Source organism: Plectropomus leopardus, chromosome 11 (assembly GCF_008729295.1).
Source record: "Plectropomus leopardus isolate mb chromosome 11, YSFRI_Pleo_2.0, whole genome shotgun sequence".
NCBI classification, from domain to species: Eukaryota; Metazoa; Chordata; class Actinopteri; order Perciformes; family Serranidae; genus Plectropomus; species Plectropomus leopardus.
This window is the reverse complement of record NC_056473.1, coordinates 8,630,125-8,655,951: the sequence shown is the minus strand read 5'-3', so window position 1 is coordinate 8,655,951 and position 25,827 is coordinate 8,630,125. Positions and strand designations below refer to the sequence as shown.

The 25,827-nt window shown below is 39.0% G+C and overlaps 1 protein-coding gene across 1 annotated transcript; it reads left to right on the top strand.

The window, feature by feature from the left end:
• Window positions 1–1,289: 1,289 nt before the first annotated feature.
• On the top strand, window positions 1,290–25,757 carry hsp90b1 (heat shock protein 90, beta (grp94), member 1). Its single transcript, XM_042496825.1, has 28 exons — window positions 1,290–1,437; window positions 1,955–2,057; window positions 2,377–2,518; window positions 3,431–3,547; window positions 3,641–3,972; window positions 4,203–4,314; window positions 4,435–4,566; window positions 4,852–4,968; window positions 5,053–5,190; window positions 5,290–5,367; window positions 6,332–6,397; window positions 6,668–6,937; window positions 7,059–7,304; window positions 7,446–7,582; window positions 7,720–7,798; window positions 7,923–8,078; window positions 8,423–8,524; window positions 17,200–17,506; window positions 18,522–18,557; window positions 19,920–19,972; window positions 20,133–20,216; window positions 20,454–20,560; window positions 21,205–21,358; window positions 24,084–24,185; window positions 24,276–24,350; window positions 24,452–24,520; window positions 24,616–24,751; window positions 25,609–25,757. The coding sequence occupies exons 1-28, from the start codon at window positions 1,389–1,391 to the stop codon at window positions 25,740–25,742; spliced, it is 3,633 nt and encodes a 1,210-aa protein (XP_042352759.1). The 5' UTR covers window positions 1,290–1,388; the 3' UTR covers window positions 25,743–25,757.
• Window positions 25,758–25,827: the final 70 nt, after the last annotated feature.

Genomic DNA, 25,827 nt, shown 5'->3' with positions numbered 1-25,827 from the left:
AGTAACCTCTTTTAAACCACTCCTTGAAATCCATTTTTATAGACTTGCTTTCTTGCATGCGATGTCGTCTTTTTATTTATTTTACTAATTTTATTTATTTTATCCTAACTCTACCCTAAATCTTTCTGTCTTGTGTCCATTAAGACTGTTTGGCTTTCTGTTGTCATTTCTGCTTTTGCTTTGCTTGCCAAAGCACTCTGTAAACTCTGTTTTTATAGGTACTATACGAATAAAGACATATACTACTACTACTACTACTACTTCTAATAATAATAATATGATTATAATTATTATTAAGTAATGGATTGAAACCATTTCATATCAGCTGACATTGTGTTCAATCAATGTCAATACTGCTATAGATGTAAGCACTGGTTTTAGAAGTGTCATACAAGGACCAATAATAATGTATTTAACTATGACTTCCATGCTATATTTAATGTAATTTAATGAAGCCCTTCTCTCACTCACACACATGCACTTAATATCACACTCCACCCATAACTGTCCCAATAATTGCTATTTGACACCTGTAGCCTAATTCTATGCTGTCACACCCAGGTACACACCCATCAGACAGGTTGAGCAAGCAGCATAGTAATGTACGCATTTGTATGATAATAATACGCAACCATTAGTGATTCAAGTATCACAGTTTTTCACAAAATGTTCAGACTGAGTGTGTTTTATTCAGGTCTATGCTTTGGGGGGAAATAGATTTTTGCTCGCTAACTAAACAACGACACCATGTGGACAAAAATCGGTGGTGCAGATAATGTGTATTCATCATTCAGTGTATGCTTCCACAGCAGGATATCTAAGTACAATGAACCCACGCCTTTATAGAAAAGGGAATGTTCATAGTCTAAATACTATATCATATGCACAGCAAAATATCGTTTAATTTAAATTAACACAGACTAAAACAGACACAGATAAAATGCTACAGTCTGTAACAACAGAGCCATGACCAAAACATTCAGTGTCTTCTCCTTAAAAGCGTCACCTGGTTGTGATATAAGAAAAATCAAAGTTTAACTAAGGTGTTGACAGAGATTTTTGTCTCCCATATAGAAAGGTAAATGTTAGGAAATGATGTGCTGATCATTCATTCTTGGCCAATGGTGTCCAGCCACGATTTTAGGGTAAAGACTTATGTTGAAGAATCTGATTGGACAACATGTACCGAAGACTCTGCTGTGATTGGTCGAAGGTTGTGCGTGGTGCGCAGCCATTGGTCGGTTGTCACGGGTTTAATAGAGTGGGCTCTTTTGGTGGGAGAGGTAGCTTGTCAGTCTCTCTTGTAAAAGCGGTGCTGCGTGCACTTATCTCCCGGCTTTTGTCTCAGGAGCTGAAGATACACATCGTCATTCAAGCTCTATCTCAAAATGAAACGACTTTGGGTGATAGGGCTTCTCTTCGCTCTCTTTGCCTTTGGTGAGTGGCGGAAAGATTTTGCTATCTCGTCTCACTTTTTATCACCCAACATTTTAGCTAACATTAGCCAGTAAGCTAGCGTTAACTTGCGTTTGTGCTTCTTGTCTGTTCATTCATGACCAGATACTTCACATATTTGTATCCCTAAAGCTTATTTTTCTTCCATTTGGTAATGATAGACAGCATTTGGGTTTCTGCACATTCCCTAGAGTAACGCTAATATCTGTAATTTCTCATCTCCTTTCGAGAAGTTTCTACTATGTAAAAGGTGTTTGATACAAGCGAACATTACCATTTAAACTCGTCGCTCTTGCATTGATGTAGCTATATACATATACCAGCTGAGAAAAAAGCCAGCCTACTTAACAGTACACCTTATTTTTTGTGTGATTTCGATCACGTCTGTGCAGAGCTCCATGTTAAAGCAGCTAATCTTAACTGCGATACCTTTCTCTAGATACACCTGCATGCATTAGTAATGGGCGATTTAATTCAACAACTTTTTGTCCCTTTGCAGCTGCTGTAAAGGCAGAAGATGAGGTTGACATCGATGGTACAGTAGAAGAGGATGTTGGTAAAAGCAGAGATGGCTCTAGAACAGATGATGAAGTGGTGCAGAGGTGGGTTGAATATCTTTTTTAGAAAATATGCTTGCTGAGTAAACTGTGGGTGTCCATATCAGAATATGTCAACCAAACAAAGTTAACCACACAAGGTCAGTGTGACCAAGCTTGTGCACACATACGCTCTTAGCAACCCTTGAATTGTAGTAGTGACAACGTTCACTGCATGCCCCTTATTAAGACTAGGCAATGTTATTTGTCTTGGATTTAACCTGGACCCTGATCCCTGGAGGGGAAAACAGATTTGCATGTTGTTTGCTGGCACCTGTGATTTGTTGATGTGAACCTCCCTGATCTCACCTGTGTTTGTCCCCAGAGAGGAGGAGGCTATCCAGCTGGATGGATTAAACGCAGCTCAGATTAGGGAAATCAGAGAAAAGTCAGAAAAACATGTCTTTCAAGCTGAAGTCAACCGGATGATGAAGCTGATTATCAACTCCCTCTACAAGAACAAGGAGGTGAGCAGGACTAAATGGCATCTTAATTCACAAACATCAGTTGTGCTTGATTACTTGTATGGTATTTAGCGGTGTGCCACCAGTTCTACGTTTTGGTATATTATGATGTTCTGTCATTGTATTGTCTTTGTTCTGTCAAAGAGGTATTAAGTTAAATTAATGAGGTAGGAGTGAGGGGTGATGTTGCACTGGATTCCATTATAGAAATGTGTTTCTAACATTCTTCCCCCCTTATTTGTGTCAATGGGTTGGGCATATAATTAGAAACACCTCAGTATAAGGAAGTCCAGTGCAACACTGCTGCAAACTACCAAATCAATAATTTGCATTAGTTAAATTGAAACTGTCTGACAGTGTCAGGAAAAAGTGGACATTATCTTTGCAAAGGTAGGAGTTATGGTTCAGCTGTTGTTTTTGATACCAAGTAAAGATTTCATTGATGTATGATACAAATTAAAACAGAGCTGTATTTTAAACAATGCAGGAGAAACTCATACTGGCCTGTAATCTGACTCACCTGCCATTTTATTTCACTTTTAAGATGTATGGCAGTATGGAACAACAAGTTAAATATGAAAACAAACGTAATTTAAAAAAAGACACCAATGCAGAAATCAGTATTTGCACCTGCCAAATTTTGTGCTATGCAGTTTTGAATACATATTCCAGCAACTCTGTATTAAAAATTAGACAGTTACTCTCAGCTGCCATTGATTAAAAGGAGTAGCATCATGTATGAGGGCACTCCTGCGAGTCTTTTATCTGATGGTACTCACAGTTTGAGATCTGGAGGAGAGTGTCTCAGCTGGTTGGTCTCAGACTGGGCAGGGTTTTTGTGCCATCATTATGATGTGTCTTACAGACCTCTTCTGAAAAGGCTAAATTGATGTCAAAATCATTTTTTTCTTTCAGATCTTCCTTAGGGAGCTGATTTCCAATGCCTCTGATGCTCTGGATAAGATTCGCTTGTTGTCTCTGACCAATGAACAAGCAATGGCCTCCAATGAAGAGCTCACCATCAAAATCAAAGTATGCACAAGAAAGAAACCAAATTACTGTGTGTTGCAGTCCTTTTTGGTCCTTGCTCAACCAAAGCTTTAACTGTATCATTCCCGTCTACAGTCTGATAAGGAGAAGAACATGCTCCACATCACTGATACTGGTATTGGAATGACCAAAGAGGACCTGGTGAAGAACTTGGGCACCATTGCTAAATCTGGCACCAGCGAGTTCCTGAATAAGATGTCAGAGATGCAAGCTGAGGATCAGTCAACCTCAGAGCTGATTGGCCAGTTTGGCGTTGGTTTCTACTCTGCTTTCCTCATTGCCGACAAAGTCATCGTGACATCCAAACACAACAATGACACACAGCACATCTGGGAGTCCGACTCCAGTCAGTTCTCTGTCATTGAGGACCCTCGCGGGGACACACTGGGCAGAGGAACCACCATCACGTGAGTTTACATCTAGTTTTTATTCATCTGTCACTATTTTAGCTTCTCTTTTAGCATTATGATCAGCTGCTGTTAGTCATTTTGCTCTTCACACCTCTCATTGTGTCCCCAGAATACTGTCAACACCTACACAACTGGACCATAAATGCTGTTGACTTGTTACAACTGTACTCTCAAATAATAGAATAGTGTCGACTCTGAAATTAAATCTGATCTTTGTCTTACTTCAGACTGGTACTGAAAGAGGAGGCCTCAGACTACCTGGAGCTGGACACCATCAAGAACCTCGTCAAGAAATACTCTCAGTTCATCAACTTCCCCATCTATGTTTGGGCCAGCAAGGTGATTACTTAAGACACCTCCTCCCTCAGATTTGATCCCAGCACAGTTGTATTATGCAACTCACAAAATATGGAAATGAAAAACTGGCTGTTACATAATCTCTTTCCTTGGACATGGCAGACGGAGACAGTTGAGGAGCCCATCGAGGAAGATGCAGATGCAGCAGAGGAACCAGAGAAAGAGGCTTCTGAGGACGAGGCAGAGGTTGAGGAAGAGGAGGAGGAGGACAAAGACAAGCCTAAGACAAAGAAGGTAGGAGTTTTTTCCCCCTAAAATCAATATTTTTCAAAACAATGATGTATTGTAAACACAAGACATCTCAAGCTTTGAAAGATTCTAGTAAAATCTGATGAATTTCTCACTACATTTGAACATTTGAACTATGATGTCTCTTGAGAATATTCTTATGAATATATGGAGAGGCAGTAAAAATAAAATTCTGATTTGGGCTTAGCCATTTAATTAATGTAATTGTAAATGTCCTTTTGAAAAGGAATACTTTCAGACCATTACAGAAACTCGATGTGTTTGTTGCAGGTTGAGAAGACTGTGTGGGACTGGGAGCTGATGAATGATATCAAGCCCATCTGGCAGAGACCACCTAAGGAGGTTGAGGAGGACGAGTACAAAGCTTTCTACAAGACGTTCTCTAAGGTGGGCACCTGAACAGTAGCGCTTTGTCAGACAAACCTCAACGTGTTTAGTTTTATTGATTCAAACAGTTTCACGCTCCAACAGGACAGCGACGACCCTCTGTCCCACATCCACTTCACGGCTGAGGGTGAGGTTACCTTCAGGTCCATCCTGTTTGTGCCCACGTCAGCTCCCCGCGGCCTGTTCGATGAGTACGGCTCCAAGAAGAATGATTACATCAAGGTACGCAGCAGTATCGCTGTCCATTTTAGGGGACTGTTTTATGCTTATAGAATGATAAGCAGACATTTCCTAAACTTTATAAATGTCTTTCCGTCACAGCTGTTTGTGAGGAGAGTTTTCATCACTGACGATTTCAACGACATGATGCCCAAGTACCTGAACTTCATCAAGGGAGTGGTGAGTGATTTCTAACTCTACTTGAGACACTGTTGGGCACTAATTTAGGGCTGCTCGAACATCATAATCACAATTATTTTAGTCAGTATTGAGATCACAGATACTTTTTGACTTTGGGATCGTCATGCATTGATTGAAGTTGTTGTCTGCACTAGTGGAATTCTTTCAACTTTAAAAATAATTAAACTGTAAATTGGCCATTGGCCATCACTCTTACCTTAGCAATTCAGGCACGAAGAAAAAAAAACCCACATCAGTCATGTAATGTTATTCTCCATCATGAGACTCAAACCTATTAATAATTCCTCAACTGCAGCTTGCGCTCATTTATACACGGCAGGCATAATGGACTTATTATAATGTACACTTGACAGCACATATCAGCCGAGTTCAAGCACTTTTACCATGTTTTGATTCAGCTTTCTCTGTGACGTATCTGTGAGTGGTCCGATATCTGCAGCGATTAGCACTGTATAGTGTTAGTTAATACTTTGGCACAATCTGAATCTGCAGTGAGAGACTTCCAGACTGCTATGGGGCTTGCCTTAGAATTTGTTTTTGTCTTTTTCTGCTAATCGACACATTTGTGTGATGCCATTATGAGTAAAATTTTAGCCACCATCCTGAGAGCTGTACCTCAAAACCTACTGAGAGCTCCACAGGCTGCACCTGCAGTGGTTATGGTGGCAGCGTGTTATTTTTACAAAGAAAATCACTTAAAGGGTTTGAAAAGATGCCTAATCTAGCAAGAGAGTTGGCAAAACTGAGAGCAGCACTGTGAAGGAAAGACAAAATGACAGTGTCGGCGTTTCATCTCGATTATTTTGTTTTTATAATTGTTGGAAGCCAAAATCCCAATTGAAAGTCACATTTTGTTAATTGCACAGCGCTATGCTAACGTAAATTGTTTGGTCTTTGCCCAGAAATCACCTGCACTGTAATTCACGGAAATTTATTTTGCCAGGTTGACTCTGATGATCTTCCCTTGAATGTGTCAAGAGAGACTCTGCAGCAGCACAAACTGCTCAAGGTGAGCTTCACATCTTATATTAACACAACTAAATTCTGTGTATATTATTTTGTGGTCTATATTGACTAGTCTCTGAAGGCCTTTTCATTTCCCTCTTTAAATAAATGCAAAAAGATATTGATAAGCTATCAGGAAAATGACTATTTGTGTAGCTCATGTCAAAACAGAAGTCAGAAAGAGCTTTACAGGAAGAAAAAAGATTAGGTTTATGGAATATTAAACTAAATGTAAAGGGATAAAATATGTAGTGTTTTTATCTTCTCTGTTCAGGTTATCCGCAAGAAGCTGGTGCGTAAGACGTTGGACATGATCAAGAAGATCGCAGAGGAGCAGTACAACGAGAAGTTCTGGAAGGAGTTTGGAACCAACATCAAGCTGGGCGTCATCGAGGATCACTCCAACAGGACCCGTCTGGCCAAACTGCTGCGCTTCCAGACCTCCAACAGCGACACGGAGGTGGCCAGCCTGGAGCAGTATGTGGAGCGCATGAAGGAGAAGCAGGACAAGATCTACTTTATGGCTGGCACCAGCAGGAAGGAGGTGAGCGAATATATTTGTGTTATTTGGTTGCGTTAAAATGCTCAGTTACGCAAACTGTCATGCACACAAAGCATGTAAATTGAACAGCCTTGCACTGATCATCCTGTTTTCCCCTCTGCAGGCTGAGTCTTCTCCTTTCGTGGAGAGGCTGCTGAAGAAGGGCTACGAGGTGATCTACCTGACAGAGCCTGTGGATGAGTACTGCATCCAGGCACTGCCCGAGTTTGACGGAAAACGCTTCCAGAACGTTGCAAAGGAGGGCGTCAAGTTCGACGAGAGTGAGAAGACTAAGGAGAAGAGGGAGGCCCTGGAGAAGGAGTTTGAACCTCTCACCACTTGGATGAAGGACAAGGCCCTGAAGGACAAGGTAAAAAATTTTGCAATATTCATGACGTTGCAAATAAACACCAGCCACAGCGGTGATAACATTTGTCTGCAGCTGCTTGCATGTCATTTGCGTGTCAGTCCGTCAGTCACATTAATAATTACGATGCCGTCTTTCCCGCAGATCGAGAAGGCCGTCCTTTCTCAGAGACTAATCGATTCCCCCTGCGCTCTGGTCGCCAGTCAGTACGGCTGGTCAGGAAACATGGAGAGGATCATGAAGGCACAGGCTTACCAGACAGGAAAAGACATTTCTACAAAGTGAGTAATGATCCTGTGCTTTTCCGCAATGTTGATGCTCATTATCGCGGTTGTAAAATGCAAATGCAGAACATGTTGTGGCTCGCTCGACTGTTACCTGGACTTATATGATAATTTCCCTCTTGTCTCCTCTTCAGCTATTATGCCAGCCAAAAGAAAACATTAGAACTCAACCCCAAACATCCTCTCATCAAACAGATGCTTAACAGAGTCAATGTAAGTCTGATCACTGTCACTTCACTATATTTGTACTGTTATAATGATGCCATATCATGTAATCATCAAGTAACTTACTGCTTTTATAAAACCTGACCTGTTTGTTTTCCTTCATGTCCTTCAGGAGGACAGCGAGGACCAGACAGCGTCAGATCTGGCTGTCGTTCTGTTTGAGACGGCCACGCTGCGCTCAGGCTACCAACTGGCTGACACAAAGGCTTACGGAGAGAGGATAGAGCGCATGCTCCGGCTCAGCATGAATGTACCCCTGGATGAACAGGCAAGTCAACGCCAGCTGTCACCGTGGAAACATTTGCATAGCAAAGTTTCCACTGTGCATGAGTCCATAAGCTATTTTATTAGTCCCACAGCAGGGAAGTTTGCATCGATGCAGTAGCAAAGGGGAGAATGCATTAGTGGTAGCACAAAGAAATATTATCAGTAAATGATACAAAGCAATATATTATTAGTTACAATTTCCCTTTTTGGTGGTGTTCTTTGTGTTTGTAAACATTTTAGACATCCTGACCATTCAGGTTGCCCAGTCGGATTATTTTAGTTAAGCTCAGTAATGGTTGAAGATTTTGGGGGTGTTGTGTTATAAATTATGCAACTTTTCTACAGATTGAAGAAGAGCCAGAGGAGGAGCCAGAGGAGGAGCCCGCAGAGGATGACTCTGAAGATAAAGAGGAAATTGTAGATGACGATGATGATGATGAAGAAACGGTGAGAACACATGATGTAGCATCTTCTTCAGTATATAAAATGATCCAATGCTGGATTTTTTTTTTCTATTGCTGGTGCATCATAACTTAATTTTTTTTCTCTTAACAGACAACATCAGAAAAAGATGAACTGTGAAGCACTGAATGGAAGAGCATGTAACAATAGAGCTGGAAATGGATTTTGAGTCTCGTTCCAGCGCTGCCGTGGTCGATGTTATCCTGGGTTGGGGTTTTTTAAGGCGAGCATTGTTTGTTTGTTTTTTTTTTTTTATCACATTCCTCATGACTGTAAATTTGTTAATATTTAACTGACCTGTTTATGGAAAGAAGCGATCCTGTCTCTTGATCGAATAAATTTTTCCTGGAAAAAGGACTTGCAGTGTCTGTTTGGTGATGCTGAAAATACACAAAGAGCTGAAAGGAACTTTTTTTGACTTAGAGGTGTAAATGAGATGTTTTTGTAACTTAAGAGGGGAAAAAAGCAACATTTTTTAGTATGAAGGTGATTGAGTGTAATGTGTGATTAACAAATGACAGGAATACAATTAAAGGCTTTTAACCAACAAAAATTTGCACTTCTACAAAATGCAGGTGGGGTTCTTTGGCAGATAGGAGGACCTGTCTGCCCATCAGCACTTTGTAAATGTGGCATAAATCAAACTTAAAACCTTTAAGAGGCCAATCATCATGTTCAGATTGAAAAACTACTGCAAAATCAATTGCTATGCCAAGGGGAGCTGTCAAAATACTGAAAAATACAAAAGCTTAAACAGAAAAGAAGCCATTCTTTATGCTACAACTCAGCCTTTCCAACCAGATAGAAAATATATTACTGCCTAAATATTTTGTTCACATGGATCATCTAATGTGAAAACTGAGTCAACACAATGCCAGCAAATTTGTAGTTTTCCTTCTTTTGTTGAAACATGACTACTAGTAGGAAAAAAACGACTGAATGTTCTGCATACTCAAACAGAGATCAAAACATAAGATTAGGTGCTCATTGAAAGGAAAAACAGAAAGGCACTCCAAAAATATATGAACAAGGAAACGGAAAGGAAACGAGGCTTTAAAAAAGCCCTGATGTAGACCTACAGAGGTGGAAACGTGCATGCTATTTAAATGATTTAGCCGCCATAATCAAGGCTTCTGATACTTCCTTCCTTTTTTATTTGTTTTTGGTTCGCCTTCCTGTTAACATGACCTAACATGAGCCTTCTCGAGCTGCAACACAGACTGTGAAGGCTCATGCACACTTACTATATCTTGTTGATGGCACATAGGAGAAAATGCCCATATGCAAGTGAATATGGAATCATTGTCCTTTACTTGCAATAAACTTTATCAAGATATACAACCTATTCAAACTGCAATAAACATGTAGTCCAGTCCATTACTTAATCCCCTGAGAGGACCCGATGTCTCCCACTGTATGTGTACCGTATATTTTTCACAGGATGTTAATCATGTTACCTTGCTACTGCTGGCTGTCCTGCCCTACCTGCTGGACAGCTGCTTCGTGTCTGCACCTGATGCTTACTGAGATGAGGACGAAAAAAACAAACTAAGTGTATAATTTTCAGTGGTGTGGTGAAGGTATACGTCAAAAGTGATGTTAAATGATTTGAGGAATCATGCAGATAAACTTTTAACATCAGAAGATATGGGGCATTGATCGTTTCTGCATTTTGTTCAATTCTTGTTTTTCAGTTTCAAAGTATTGTGGATTCAAGTAAGAATACATCGTTATTGTCGAAAATGGACTGGAAGCAGCAACTGCAAAGGTAAAGATCTTACCACTAAGACTTGACATACAGCAGAGTACATCTATTTTATGTCTTTTATTGAACTGTTTTACTGAGCTTGTTGCACTTCACTGATATTTCCTTCATTTATAGATGATGAGCAAAAATCAACAGAGAGGCAGGTTGTCAAACTGAGTCACTCAGCTATTGACAGACTTGTTTGGTGCTTTACATTTACAGTTATCACGGTTGTTTGTCAGTCACGAAAATGGTGTATAAATACAAGTCAAGGATGATCTTTCCACAGTCTGGGAGTAGCACTCTTTATCTTCATCTTTATCTTCTCATCTCAGAGAGCACAAATTTGTCTCAGTATTACCTGCACTGTAGCCAATAACTTGCTGGGGGAGCAGAGACGGATCACAGACCAGACGCAAAACAGAGCTGCATTGACGGAAAGTGTTTTTTTTTTTATTAAATATAAAATCAAAATCGATTTCATCTCAACTCATGAAGTCCATGTATATTATTGTCACCAGATAATTGTCATGACTTCAGTGGAAAGCGCATGGTTGACATTTCCTATCAGCAGAGTGTGTGCGTGCGTGTGCGTGTGTGTGTGTGAGATGTGGTATTACAACTCTGAAATCTGATAAAAGTGAACAGTCTTATCTAAGCATCTTTCTATTGTGGAAACTTAAGAGGCAGTGAGGAACCTCAGTGGGACCCAGACTCATCATGGTTTACAAAGCATCTTCAATACAAAGCACACAAATAAGAAACCAAAAATGACTTCAAATACGACCTGACACATTTGCACCCTCATATATGCTCGTAATTATGCCAATAATTCCAGACAATTTCATAATCTATGATGGCATAGTATTAAAGAAACTGTACAATCAAAAAGTGAGATACCTGAAAATTCATATTTCACATGACATTTTTTATTTGTAATAAACATTATAGCACGAGATGAAAATGTAGAGTAAAAGTAGTAAAATCATTTCACATGGCAGCACATCTCATGTTCCTTTCAGCACACTGTGATCAGACTGCAGGAAATGGATCAGCAGGTTCTTCCACCGTTTAACAGAACACCAGAACTGTACAGGGGAAATATTATTGTGCAATGTACTTTAACATTGTGTTACAAGACAATGTCCAGTAGGTGGCATAATCACCCACATTTTGAAAATATGAATAGCACCATAGGGTGTGTTCATAAGGAAGAGGACAATAGTGTAACTACGCTCATTGTCAGTATATCAGGTACAGAACGATAAAATGCAGTCTAATACAACAGTTATGCAATATATCCTACATTTATGAAGTTTTGAAATATACTTACAGGTGTTTCTAATATTTTGTCCATTTATACTACTGAGGAAAATCTAAATAACAGAAATATATCTCTGTAAAATGCAATAAAATTCAACAGCAACTCAAAAATCAGCCCCCAAGATGATCACATAGTTGAATCAACAGCTCTGTAAAACAGTTACTACAAAAACCGTATCATTGTAACTTTCTTGACGGGTTTATTGCAGAACTGTTGTATTGGACTGCTTTAGTTTTTATCAAGGCATACTTAATAAACTGCAAACTGAATTTATATCAACAGTATGTTTACTGTAGTTCATGATATTTAAGTTTACAGACAGACAAATTTTGTTATGTAGTTGTTGCTAAAAGGCATAATGCTAAAACTGAGTTTTACGGATTCATAATATTTGTAGTTGATAGAAGTCATAATATTCAGCCATATGTCTTCAAACTATCCCCAAAACAGCAACATTATTACTGTGGGAGTGTAGTAAACACCTGTTTTGTTTCAAAGGGGTACTGTAGTAAGAACCATATTGCTTATAACCAACACAACTAATAACTTACCCCACATTTGTAGTCAATTTCAGTCCACTTCTGTGTCTTTAAAGTCATATTTTTGTATCAGTCTCATACAGTAAATGAGCAAGTGTTGAAGAAATGTCTTATTTGTCTTATTTAGGCATAGTGAAAAAAACACATCCCCACAATCAAATCCATGCTAAAATCATGTTTGCTGAGCAAGATCCATTGTAAATATTGCACATTTTGTAAATATGTTGCACTTGGTGTTTGACTGTCTCTGTAGTGACGCTGTGTTCTTTCTGTAGTCACTTTTTCAAGGACTTCAATCCCCTTGATGTCGTGCTACTCGAGACTCAGTGACTGACACAGGTGTCCTGCATTGAGGCTAATCCAGCTCCTCATACCGCTGATGTACCTGTAACGCCTTGAAGAAGCTCTCTGGCCGAAAGCTTGCACAGTAAACGTGATTTTTGCATGGTTTTGAGTGTGCGGATGTGCTTTTTTTCGCTGTTGATAACGATTCAGCTCCAGCACCTCAGTCTAAGTCCAAATACCAGGTGAGTGGTGTTTTTTCAAGATTTTATCTGATCTTATTTAGGCATAAGAAATTGTGCATTACTTTCAATAGGAACTATGTAAATATATTATATCATAAGCAGTTCTGTTTGATGTCTTAAGTACATTTATACCATAAACAAACTGTGAAACTGTTAAAAAGGCCTGGGGGCTCGCTACCCCTTTCACACTCACACTGTCCTGTCAACTAAAGGCAATAAAAGCCCAAAAAATGATCTTTAAAAAAAAAGAGGCTTGAGGGGTCTGTTAAAGAAGCATCCTCTTCACGTTCTTTACCATCAAAAGTGTATTTTCTTGGTGTTATAGCACAAATGAGCTGCTGAGAAAATAATGAAACACTCAGCATCATGTGGGTGAGCTACCCATTCAGGACCTTTCCCGTAGATGTGTAAAATGTTGGCGGAGTTGTGACTTACATTCTTGTCATTCAAACTTAATTTTATCTTCAAACACAGTATTGACCACCTCCTGTTGTACTGTGTTCATACTGAGCCTTATTCCAAATATCAACAATGGCCACGTCCTGCTTGTCTATACAGTAAACCACATACTGTTCATTATTTTTCAGGGCTGTACTTCCTTGTGTACATGTAAGTTTATATTACATGCAGCATTTTTCTTCCTGCATCATTGTTTGCTGCACTATTTGATGTATTTTTACCTTTATCTGTAATTCTACCATGGCATGGCTGGATCCCACTTAAATTACAATAATGTACAGTCAGCAAACCTTATATGGAAACAAAAGCATATTAGAACTTTGGTGATCTCTTTTATCTTCTTTTATATTAATATTTGATCATATTAATAATTAATTAATTCATATTACAGACTGAATATTGAGCAATGTTTTGTGAATATAAATGAAACTAGATGTGACACTTGAAGAGATTGAGGAATGATTTTTTTACTTCATAAAACACTTTCAAGCACTAAAATTGCATATGAACATGCGTCCTGTGTGTTCTGTCTACATTTTGATGTGAAGCATATGTGTTGCATTCTGTTAATGAAAATCCAAACTCTTATTGCAAACTAACGATAATCTCTGAACTTTCAGGTGCCACAGCTGCAAGCTTCATTTGTCTGTTGAGATGCATTAACAGTCTGCAGGATGTACGGTTCAGAGAGCAGCGCTGATGTGCTGTATGTTCCTTACTAACAGCTGTCTCTGATGTCTTCTTACTGTAGGTGCCATGAAGGGGTCTCACTGCACACATCCAGATTAAATCCCTGTGGAGATCGGCTCACTGTGAAAGCCTGTACCCTGTGAGTGGTGAGTTTGGAGCAGCAGCAGTGTTGCATTACTGGTCACTCCATGCATGTGCTCCCATATGTTTGCCTGAGTGAGAAAATGTTGTGCTTTCTTAATAGAGAGTGACAGATATGGGCCACAGCAGGGGGAAGGGTCTCATAGCCGAGCTACCATGGCAGATAATAGCTGTGCTCTTTTGGTCATTTTTTTTTTTCCCATCAAGTGATTTCACGCTGCAAGAATTATTCCTTCATCTCTTTTTGCCCTCTGCTCACCACCATCAAATTCCAACACAACATAATAATCTCTATAATGTGGCACACTAAAGAGGGTTGTTGCACGTTTGGCAGTCTCAAGAGACTTAATGGTTTGGTGACGGGACTTTCTGCTGCCCCCAAAACAGATTTCTTGATTTCCCTTCCTCCTGTCATACAGTCTTCACTCATTTGCTAATGCTTTTGAAATTTACGTGGAACAAACTTTTATTTTTTATGTATCACCTAAGGATGTAGTCATGAACTCTCCTCTCTTTTGTTCTTTTTCTCTCTGTATACCTGTGTTATGTTTGAAGCTGAAATGAGCAACCTGAGCAGTAAAAGCTGAGAACACAGAGGGGTTTACCAGTTTTACAGGTTTAAAGGCCCAGTGTGTGGGCTTTAGGGTTAAATATCAACAGAAATGGAATATAATATCATCATGTGACCATAAGAAATCATTCTGTTTTTGTTACTGTAGAATGAGACGTTTATGTCTACATACGAAGAATGGACAAACCAAACACTGGCCCTAGATAAAGCCATTCGCATTTTTGCCTTTTTGCGTCAGCCACTGTACTCAGAAGCTTTTTTCACCTATTTAAATCACCAATAGCTAGCCAGATTTTTAATAACCAAATGACTGAATCACTTATAATAAAAGGGACACTCCATCTATAACGAGCCTTTGTCTTACGGCTATTAATTAGTTTAGAAATGTAATTAATCATTGGAAATAAGCTGGAGTGCCGGTTTGAATTCAAGACTAGTTTTCACTGTTCATCCTGTTCATTAGATCAGTTAAATTTTGTTTCTTAATCCCAAAATGCAGTTACATTGTTAGGCCTGGGCGTCCGCGGCTTCAGCCCCTGTTTTATGCATAGCCCCCGATCTAAATATATATAGGCTAAATATACATATTTTGAAATTAAGAATAGGCATAATAATTTATAAAAGGCCCAGATCGATAATATGGCACTCTCTTCATCATGCATTAATTCCTCAAAAATAATATGTTGATCAACATTGCAAATTTAACTATTTTTGCAACTTAAGTCAACAAATATTCAATGATAGCAGTTTGTAAAATATTCTGTTTCTGTTAGTATTGCTTATTACTAACAACCACTGATATTTTTAACATTACAAATCATAATAAATCTGGAAGGTAAAAAAAATAGTTTCAAGAATAAATAAGATGCCAGAGTGCATAAAAAGCATAAAAAATGTACTAGAGGATCCCCCAGCACCCTGCGACACAGATCCAGACCAAGCCCCCAATATTCTCAAATTCTAGAAATGCCCCTACCAGAAAAGTGTAGGGAAGACCGGGTATTGTTGTAACACTTTTTGTCTCACTACCTATAACTAGCTGAATATTTGTGTTAGAGCGCTCAGATTTTGATATAAAGTACCATCATTTGTCTACTCCAAAAAGCAATGTTTCCAACTTCTGCAGCTTTATAACAGAAGTCATTAATTCATATCAGATACAAGCAGTTCCACTGTTAAAACCTTCCCTGCTACTGGGCTTAGCTGTAACATAACTTAGGGCAAGCTGTAACAACAAGAGTGAGGAATTAAAAATTAAACAATCAAAAAAAATACACAAAGAATTAATACACTAATAACAGGTTCCTGAGGTCTAACTCACTAACTTGTGCCTGTTGGATGCTTAGTAGCCTACCTAACGTGGAGTGAGTCTAAAATACAAGTCTGTCTCAGTAAAATAACCAGTCGAGACGTTTACTGGCTGGTCACAGAAAACTTTTTGACTGTTGTGATAGCCCACACAGCTGTGTCGATCTTCTTTCTTGGAGGTTTTGTCATTTCTCGCAGTATCTGCTCAATGTCACATGGCAGAAAGAGAGTAAATTTGGCACCGACCATACTGTCTTTACCTGCCTCACCCTATATGATGCTGATTTTAGTATGTGTGTAAACACACCTGTCAGTTTTTCTCAACAAGTCCCCTGATATGCTGGAAAAAGAAGTAAGAGAGATAGAGGAATGTGTGAGGTTGTCATTGAGGTTAGCTGAAACACACACACACACACACACACACAAAAAGCTGTTATAACTGTCCCCACTCCTGTCAGCTGTTGTTTAAAATGGTGGTTTAAAATGAGCAAAGATGAAATGCCTCGTGTATTCCCCCAGAGACTAACTCTCTAATTCTGTACAAGTTACATAAATCAACTTTAAATGTATCAGTATTATTTAAAATATAGACTTGTTCCCAGAAAAAAAAACAACTACCTGTAGATCAGTGTTTTGGCTTTAAAATCTGCACGTCTTCACACAGCATGCAAGGTCAGAAAGGAAGGGGTCATACAATAAATGCATCACATGACTCATATGTCATACCTTCTTGGTGAAAGTGTTGCTCTTACAACCATCCCCCCTTTGTTACAACCATATCTAGCCTCCCCTGCTATTTTTTATCTGTGATATCCTTTTAAGATTTAGCAAGGTTATTACTGCCTGCTGTATGTAACGATTTTTTTCCTCTTTTATAAGCCTTTTTTTACACAAGATTCTGAATTATTTCAAAGGAATATTTTGAGACATTCTCTGTGGAAATAAGATTTATGGCCATAAAACAAGAAATTTAAAACTTGACAAGAGACATAATACAGACATCCGACGTGTCGTCTCTCTCGGTGAAAATCGATCTGACTGATCCACCCGAGGGTTTTTCTTTCCCATCATTTGTATTTTGCGTCTGACTGCAGTTTCTGCGCTGCTGCTGCTCATACGCAATCCCTGGATAGGTGGTTGCCATGGATTCCTGGGTCACATGCGTGGGTTTCCTGTAGCCAGAAGCAGCAGAAGATGCTGGGACGAAAAATCCAGAGCCATTTTCATTCAAGAAAAAGAGAGGATTCGCGGTGGATGGCTCGCTGACTGACTGGGTGGCAAGACTACACCCGTCTGCTGATTTCGGCTTTTTCCATCTGTGTGCTTTTGATTATTCTTTTGGGGAGATTCGCAGCAAACCGGTTTTGTCCACATCCATAGACTGATAACAGGAATGAGTATAGAAATTCCTGAAGGACTGACGGAGCTGTTACAGAGCTTTACCGTGGAAGTGTTGAGGAATCAGCCCAGGGATTTGCTCGAGTTTGCGTTACAGTACTTCACCCAGCTGAAGGAAAGTGAGACCAAAGAGGCCTCATTTGGCAATGACCAAAATTCGGCCCCAAGACCTGGAAAAGCGGTCAATTTCATTGACGAAGCCATGCAGATCGATTCGGAGAACGGAGAGGAGGAGGAGGACGACGATGACGAGGAATTCATAGGTAGGCGAACATATGCACTTTATGTCATGTTAGATGTATATGACAGTGGATTTTGTTAATTTTTGTTAATAGTGAGGATGTATCGCTGTGCACACCTTCGGTCCAGGGGGAGAGACACATTGGGCGCAGTGATGCTCCAGCGCTCGCCACCTTGCATCCACCACGGCTCTGTCATTTGCCATATATGGTCATTGGGGCTGAATGATGCTTAATGAAACGTGTCTTTATCTGTGCAGACACGCTTTTGTGATAAGAAGACCGCATCAAGGCAAAGCAGCTGCAAATAAAAGGACTGTGTTTCCTAGACAGACCTGCAGCTCGAGGTCATTTGAATATGTGGTGCAGGCCTTGTGGGCCTCCCCCGATCATGGATTAAAATATGACAAAGGTAGAAAATTAAACCTGTGCCATGATGCAAGCAATGCAAGGGATTTTTTTTTATCCACCCTAATTTGTGCATCCGAAATTGTAGTCACATACAACACAATGGTCAGTGCAGTATTGCCATAAGGTGCAGCAAGTAGCATAGCAACCCAGAGCTCTGACACAGCATCCCAATGAGTGGTGGGGTCTGCAAGGCTGTCTGCACTGGTTACATAAGGACACTATATTCAGTCATTAAACTAACTATTGTTGTAATTTTTGGTCCCCATCACACCTCCAGTGCTTTGTTTTAATGATATTCCAAAGAGCCTCCTCAGACAACACTGGCAGGCAGCCCATTAATGGATGACACCTCCTATCTTATGTATATTTCATGCTGAGACAATTGTGTGGAAGCTCAGCACTTTATGCCGTGTTTTACATTTGAATTTGATTCAAACGCACTTCAAAGCAGCTGTCCTTATTCAGGTTTTACCCAAATGAATATGGATCCTTAATGAGGACAGGGCTGGGTGTACACTGCACATGTCCTACTGATGTAAAAACTTCAATCTAACCCATTTTAGTTAAGATTCAATCACTGTGAGATAAAGTAAATCTAGTATTAATATATGTTTTCATGCTTTTGCAGCGCCGGTAATAAACAGATTCATCAGAAGAGCATCAGGTGAGTTGTTTCTTGCTTAAAGTCTGTCCTGTCAAGAGGAAAACTCTGGGTAGTGTCAGTGCTGGAAACATTTAAAACTTATTTGACACATGAGGACTCAGGCTACGTCAGATTGTCTCCAGTACAAGTATTTTTCCATCTGTGTCTCCTCACTGTCTTTACTTTAATATAATAGTATTGATTTATTAGAGTTTGTGAAACCACTTTGTCTCAAGTCTGGTTAATAATGTCAGTGCGTGACGTGGGCGGGGTGAGGAGGACAACTACTACTTCTAGTAATAATCTGTTGCTTGTGAAAACAGTAAGATTTTGGCTGTACAAGAATAACTAAGTAGTATTTGGACTGATATATGCATGTTTGACAGTCTGAATGGAGAGAATGTTCAAGTTTAGTTTAATTTCGTTTATTTCGGTCATTTTCAAACTTATACAACACAAATACACACACACACACACACACACACACACACACACACACACACACAACGTGACAAAATTAAGTCATTAATTTTGAAGCAGTGACAAACCATAGCAAGTATTGCTGACCGAAAAAATGTGCCAGAGTTTATTGCACCTACCCTTTTAAACGTGTTTTGTACTGTTCTTTTTAAATTTCTATAATGAAACTGTAAGCAACATGCAAAGCAAAATATGTTTATCACATCGACATATAAGTCAAAAACAGAGATTAATATGCACACACTGGTGTTCATAACTCAGGTTTGTATTTGTCAATCATGTTATTTTAGAAATCTTTGAAAAAGTTATATGTATTACACATTTTCATTTCCTTTTCAAAACATATATATGCTTCACTTTGTATTACTTTATATTACTTGTATGTTTAATAAAAAATAATGTAATCAAGTATATATATTTTATCAACAAGGTTTCAGGGGTTTAAGCATTTTATTTTTGCAGAATCAGAGTAAATGTTCTTGCATTAGTGAATTCAAATATAAAGTGTTTTTAAATACACACGGTTAATTCAAGTAAAATGTTGTTTTGACCACACTATCCTGCCATTAAAATATTGGAAGGAAATGCGTTATGAGTGCCACCGTCATCCTCGCACCCCCCCCCACCCAAAGCCCCACACTTAAAACGAGAAAAGTTGTTTATTGAAAGATTTATTGCATGAAATGCCGCTGAATCATCCTTGGGATTCGGCTTTTGTTGTTAGAGTGGGATGAGAGTTGTGTGGCTGGGTCACATAGATGTGAAGCTGTATTCTTTGGTGTTTGGGTTAAAATATTGTTTTAAAATGTTATCTGTCTTTAGGCAGAAATTTTAATGTTTGGATGAATTTGCTGTCTGGCAGTGATTACCCAATTTATTAATTTGTTGATCTCTGTCATGCAGTGTGTGCTGAAGCGTTTAATCCTGATGAAGATGATGAGGAGAAAGAGCCACGGGTAAACTGTGTTTCATACCACAAAGATCCTGTTTTAATGCTGAGATTGATATTTGAAGAATGAATTGTAGCTCTGAATCTGAATCAAACAGTCAATATTATATAGCCTTCTGCACGTACGTTATCGGGTCATGTCACAAGACCTGTATTTCAATTTGCAGGTCACCCACCCAAAAACCGATGAACAGAGACAGAGACTACAGGAAGCATGTTGGGACATTCTTCTGTTCAAGAATTTGGATCCGGTGAGTGGATTATTCCATAAGCAGTCTGTGCTCCTCTGGTTTGTGCTCTGCCATCTCTTAAATTACACAAAGGAGAACATGGCCTGAGGCCAGCAGTGTTTTACCACAGCTCAGTGCACCATGCGTGATTTGTAAAGATTATTTTCAAATAGCTGAAATAGCATGCTGAGTGGATTCTGCATGATTGTGTAAAAACATAAAAATTATACATTTAAATGACATTTTGTACCACTGCAGGAAGAGATGTCTCAGGTGCTGGATGCCATGTTTGAGAAATTCTGCACTGAAGGGGAGCACATCATCGATCAAGATGATGATGGGGACAACTTTTATGTTATTGAAAGGTGATTTTCTTTTATGTGGCTATTACAACATAACGCACAGATCATTGATTGTTATATGCAACTGCAAAATGAATATATTTGTGGAATAATCTGTAAAATGAATGCTTCCTGCTGACATAAGACTTAAGGGCACAACAATATGGGCTCCATGCATGGATGGATTGTTGAACAGGCCCAGAGGCCCAGAGTTTCAGGAAAATCACCAAAAAGAAACACAAAATGACTACAAAGAGACATAACACAACCAAAAACAATGCTTAATTACCACAATTAGACACAACATGATTACAAAGAGACACAAAACAACCAAAAAAGATGTAAAATTACCACAAAGACGAAAAACCAAACAAACAAACCCAAAAGATGCAAAATTACCATACAGAGACAAAAATTGCCTCAAAGAGACAAAACAAACACAAGGAGATGCAAAACTAAGAATCATTTAATCAAAAAAAGATGCATAACCACTACAGACAGATGCAAACTACCACAAAGTCTGTTTGTCTTGCTTCCATGCAGGAGAGGTGGTGGGGCCTTTTGCGTACCTGTGTCCAGGGCCCAATTGTCTTTTAATCCGCCCATGCTGCCATGTGTTAATATTTTCTCTGATTGCCTCTTTTTCCTTTGTGTTTTTTTTCATTCAGTGGGATGTTTAACATTTTTGTGAAGGTTGATGGCACAGAGAAGCTGGTAGGCTGCTATGACAACCGAGGCAGCTTTGGAGAACTTGCATTGATGTACAACACCCCCAGGGCAGCCACAATAACCGCCACCTCGCCTGGAGCCCTTTGGTGCCTAGTGAGTAAACCATTAAATCCTCATGCAGGAGCACAGTTGGCTCCACGCTCAGGTTTTTATAACACGCTGTGCTGTCAGTTGTCATGATTTACAGTAAATATCCAGCTTATCTGTGGCAGTGTTGGCACCATAGGGTGAGATCATGTCGTCTGACTGAGATAGCGTACTGTAAAAAACCCACTGAATGAAGCAAAAAGTGAGCTTGCTCTAATCAAGCCGCTGGATATGAATTTGCATGTTCATTAATGCATATTAAAGCTAATGAACGTGCAAAGCGAATACGGAAGAAAAAGTAATACAGGCTCATTAAAAAATGATTTGTGGCCCATTCAGTGAGGGCAGCCTTCAGATCAGCTGAATGTGTCTGTATAGGAGAAGAGAAAAGTCAAAAACAGTTTTTCCTCTGCATTGCCGTTTAAATAAAATTTCAACATTTTGGTTCAAAAACATCAAAGTGTTTTAGGAACTGTATCCAGAACAGCTGTTGTGAATTTTCAGTTGCTGCTTGCTCTGTGAAGCAGCTTGTATATCAGTGACTCGGTGAGGGTCGTGTCCTTAAACTGTGGGTAACAGCTCTGTTATGTCATCCGTGTGTGAACGGGGCAGGTTGCAGCTGTATCCCCTGTTGACCTGGTTACTTGTATTGTGTGTTTGAGTGTGTGAACAACCAGCCAGCCCCGTTCAACCAGCAATCCCCTGGTTGAATGAGGGACAGTGCGGCTGTAGGGACTTTGGACAAATAGTAGTATAATTCAGAGAAGTAGTAGATTTCAGGGAAGATGCAAGGGACAATTTCCCTCAATATTTACAACATGTGCATTTGTCCTCACCAATAAAAACATGAAGGTGGCAGAGGACTTTAATTCTGACACAATTAACATTTACACCATAAATGAATGCAGTAAGGGCACAAATTGGTGCATAAAAATGCACCAGAATTAAGTAAATTTATTTGTTTGACACTCAAAATGTCCTTGTAGAGGACCCTCAAACACCCTGTTTCACAAGTTCCCCTAAATTTTGAAACTAAACCTACAGCATTGATATATAGCAGGAGCTTTACTTAGGTCTGGTTTCAATCTGGGATTTATACAGTATACTTTGTGGCAGTTTAAGTAAAGCTCCAGTAAGTCCTACGACCTAGGATTGACCATACTGATCACTTCACCACAACATTGGAGCCATGACTACTCATTTGGCAGGGATTTTTATTTTTCCCCAGCTAGAGGGCGCCACAGTCTTATTTAATAATTTCAGTTTTCAAATATATCCAAAAATAACAATTCTAACATATAACTAGTGAAGATAAATCAGCCTATTCCTCAAACACATTTAATCTACAGTAAATAACACTGATGGCTGAAGATTAAAACCCTTATGAATGCATGAATCTGACAGGAATTATTATTATAACAGCTTAGTGTGTATCTATCTATCTGTCTAGCAATAGCACATGACTGTTATTTTTTAAAGGTCAATCACTGAGAGCAGCAGGATGGCGTAATGGTTTATGCAGCTTAAATGATCCTGAGTGGTGTTGTGCGTTGCAGGAGATGCTCTGCTTAGTTACATGCAGGTTTACAGTGACCCCTACTGCAAAATGTTCCATGTGAGTTATTGTTTTGTGAAAGGATACCAGAATAGTCTTGAATGGTAGAGAAAATGTAAATAAATATTTTCCGGACTTTTACAGAGAAAAAAAAATACATTAAAAATAACGGCAGTGCCAGACAGTGTGCACATCTTGAATTATTGTTTCTGCATCACGAGTCATCAAAATTGTTTCAAGGCTTTGCAGGAGAAAAGAGAGGGTCTAAGTATATATATATATATATATATATATATATATATATATATATATATATATATATATATATATATATATATATATATATATATATATATATATATATATATATATACATATTACTTTTACAACTTGTCATGTATCTCTGCTGTGTTCAGATAAAATAGGATAGCTGGTAAGGCAAAGTTGGGCAGTTGTGATTGTTTGTATAAATCTATTTATCAGTTCACTAAAAATATAATGTGACCGAACTACTATCAACTTTTCAGCCATGCTTTGCCTGTTCTTTTACTGCCTGTTTTCTTGCTACAATATTGTCTACAGTGGACATGTGTCCTGTAATTTACAGGGTGGCACTCTTTAGCATATATTGTGATTTTACGGGCGCTGGTAGACTAAAAACATACAGGTTTCACTTCAGAAAAGTGTTCCTTTACCTGAATGCATGAAGTACTCATGCAAAATCCTTTCACATAAAAAGGAAAGTGTATTGTGAAAATATTTTTATATAAGTGAAACTGTTCATGAAATACAACATCCTACAACAAATTTGGTCTTATGCCCTTATTGTTTTAGCTGCAACACTCTTATTATAAAAAAGCAAAAATCCACATGCCTCATGGCTTTCCTTGCAAGTTCTAGGGCCATTTATAAAATTTTATTTTTAATCTTTGCTCAGCCCATCCTAGTTATCTCAGACTAATCAAAATTATTGTTTTAGGTGAAGCATCTCTCCATTGAAAATACCATAACATCCTTGGCGACTGGCTGCTTTATATTTAAAGTGCACAAGATATAAAATGTTATTTGTCCCATTACCTGACTTAACCTTTCGTACATATAACAACACAAAGAGCCAGGCATTGTGTCTTGAAGCATGAACCTGATTGTTTTCCTCGTCTTTAATCTGTGTTTCAGGATCGTCTGACATTCAGGAGGATTATAGTGAAGAACAATGCCAAGAAAAGGAGGCTGTATGAGGCATTCATTGAAACGCTACCACTGCTTACGTCATTAGAGGTTAAGATCAGTTTTGTTCCCCACTGTGAAGAAAGTGCAGTACACATTTGGAGTAAAACCATTTTCAACCAGTTGTTCTTTTATCCACAGCTGTCAGAGAGAATGAAGGTAGTGGATGTAATATCCACCAAGGTGTACAGTGATTCACAGCAGATAATTGCTCAGGTGATTAATCTTTTTGTATGATTTGTTCTCAGATTATTTTCTGCTGCGTTGGAGCATTTCTAAAGACTGAGTTGCTTATTCTTTTGTGCTTTGTGTTTCAGGGTGATTTAGCAGATTGCTTCTACATTGTTGAGTCGGGTCAAGTTAGAATCACCATGAAAAGAAGCAGGGTGTGTTTGCTCATTCTTACCTTAATTTTTAATTATTGAAAAAAAGATGTTTGTGTGTCCTGGTATGTTTAAATTTTCATTTCTTTTCTTGTCAGACGAAAACAGACCAGGAGGAAGAGGAGGTGGATATTGCCACATGCTCTAGGGGCCAGTATTTTGGGGAGCTGGCACTTGTCACAAACAAGCCCAGAGCTGCATCAGCCTATGCTGTGGGAAGCGTCAAATGCTTGGGTATATTTTTTTGCATTTTTGTGATCACTCATATATTGCAGCTCATATGTAAACTTAAAGGTATACCAATTATTATTTTACATTATTGTCTTTAACCCTAATTAAAGGTCCAGTATACAGTATTTAGGGAGATAAATTGGCAGAAATGAAATATAATGTAATAAGTATGTTTTCTTTAATAATAATCACTTGAATATAGGAAATTTTGTGTTTTTGTTACCTTAGAATGAGCTGTTTATATTGATATGGGCAGCGGGTTCTTTCCTATGGAGATTGTCCTTTGGTGCTGACATGTTTCAACAGTAACCCAAATTGGACAAACCAAACACCGGCTTTAGATAGGGCCATTCACTTTTTTCGCGTTGTGCACTGTAGTTAGTAGCCCCTCCGCAATGAGCAGCGTCAGAAAAACTGATTTTTTAACCTACTACTACTTAATTCACTGGTTTTTTTTACTGGTTGAAATCACCTGCTCTGTTTGTCTTGGAGAGTAGGACACCTCTGTGCATAATTCAGCTCCTGGTCAAAACCTCCTGACGGTCTGGAGCAAACATTAAAATTGAACAAACATTAGCAGATGCTTTGCCAAACAACACAGAAGGAACACTACCTTGTAATGTGCTCCTGCTTTATTTAGTGTGTTTCCCAGCCTTAATCAGCTGGTCAGTTTGTTCTGGAGAGGAAGAGACATCTGCTGATCATTTGGCTCCTGCTAAAAACCACTGAAGGAATTCTAACCCGGAGACCCACCAGCTTGTAGCAATCTGCAATTCTCACCACTAGATGTCAGTAAATCCCCCTAAATTTTGCGCACCAGACCTTTAAACTGTGTCCGACTCCTCTGCTCTTTTTTTCAGCCATGGATGTCAAAGCCTTTGAGAGATTGCTGGGCCCATGCATGGACATCATGAAGAGAAACATTGCTAACTATGAGGAGCAGCTGGTGACCCTGTTTGGAAGTAGCGCTGAGATTGAGCAACAAAGTGCATGAGTCAGCTCCGATGGACCATGAATCGATGAAAGGAAAAAAAAACACAGGCTTGTATGGATGTTTTTCCCCCAATCACTTAAAAAGC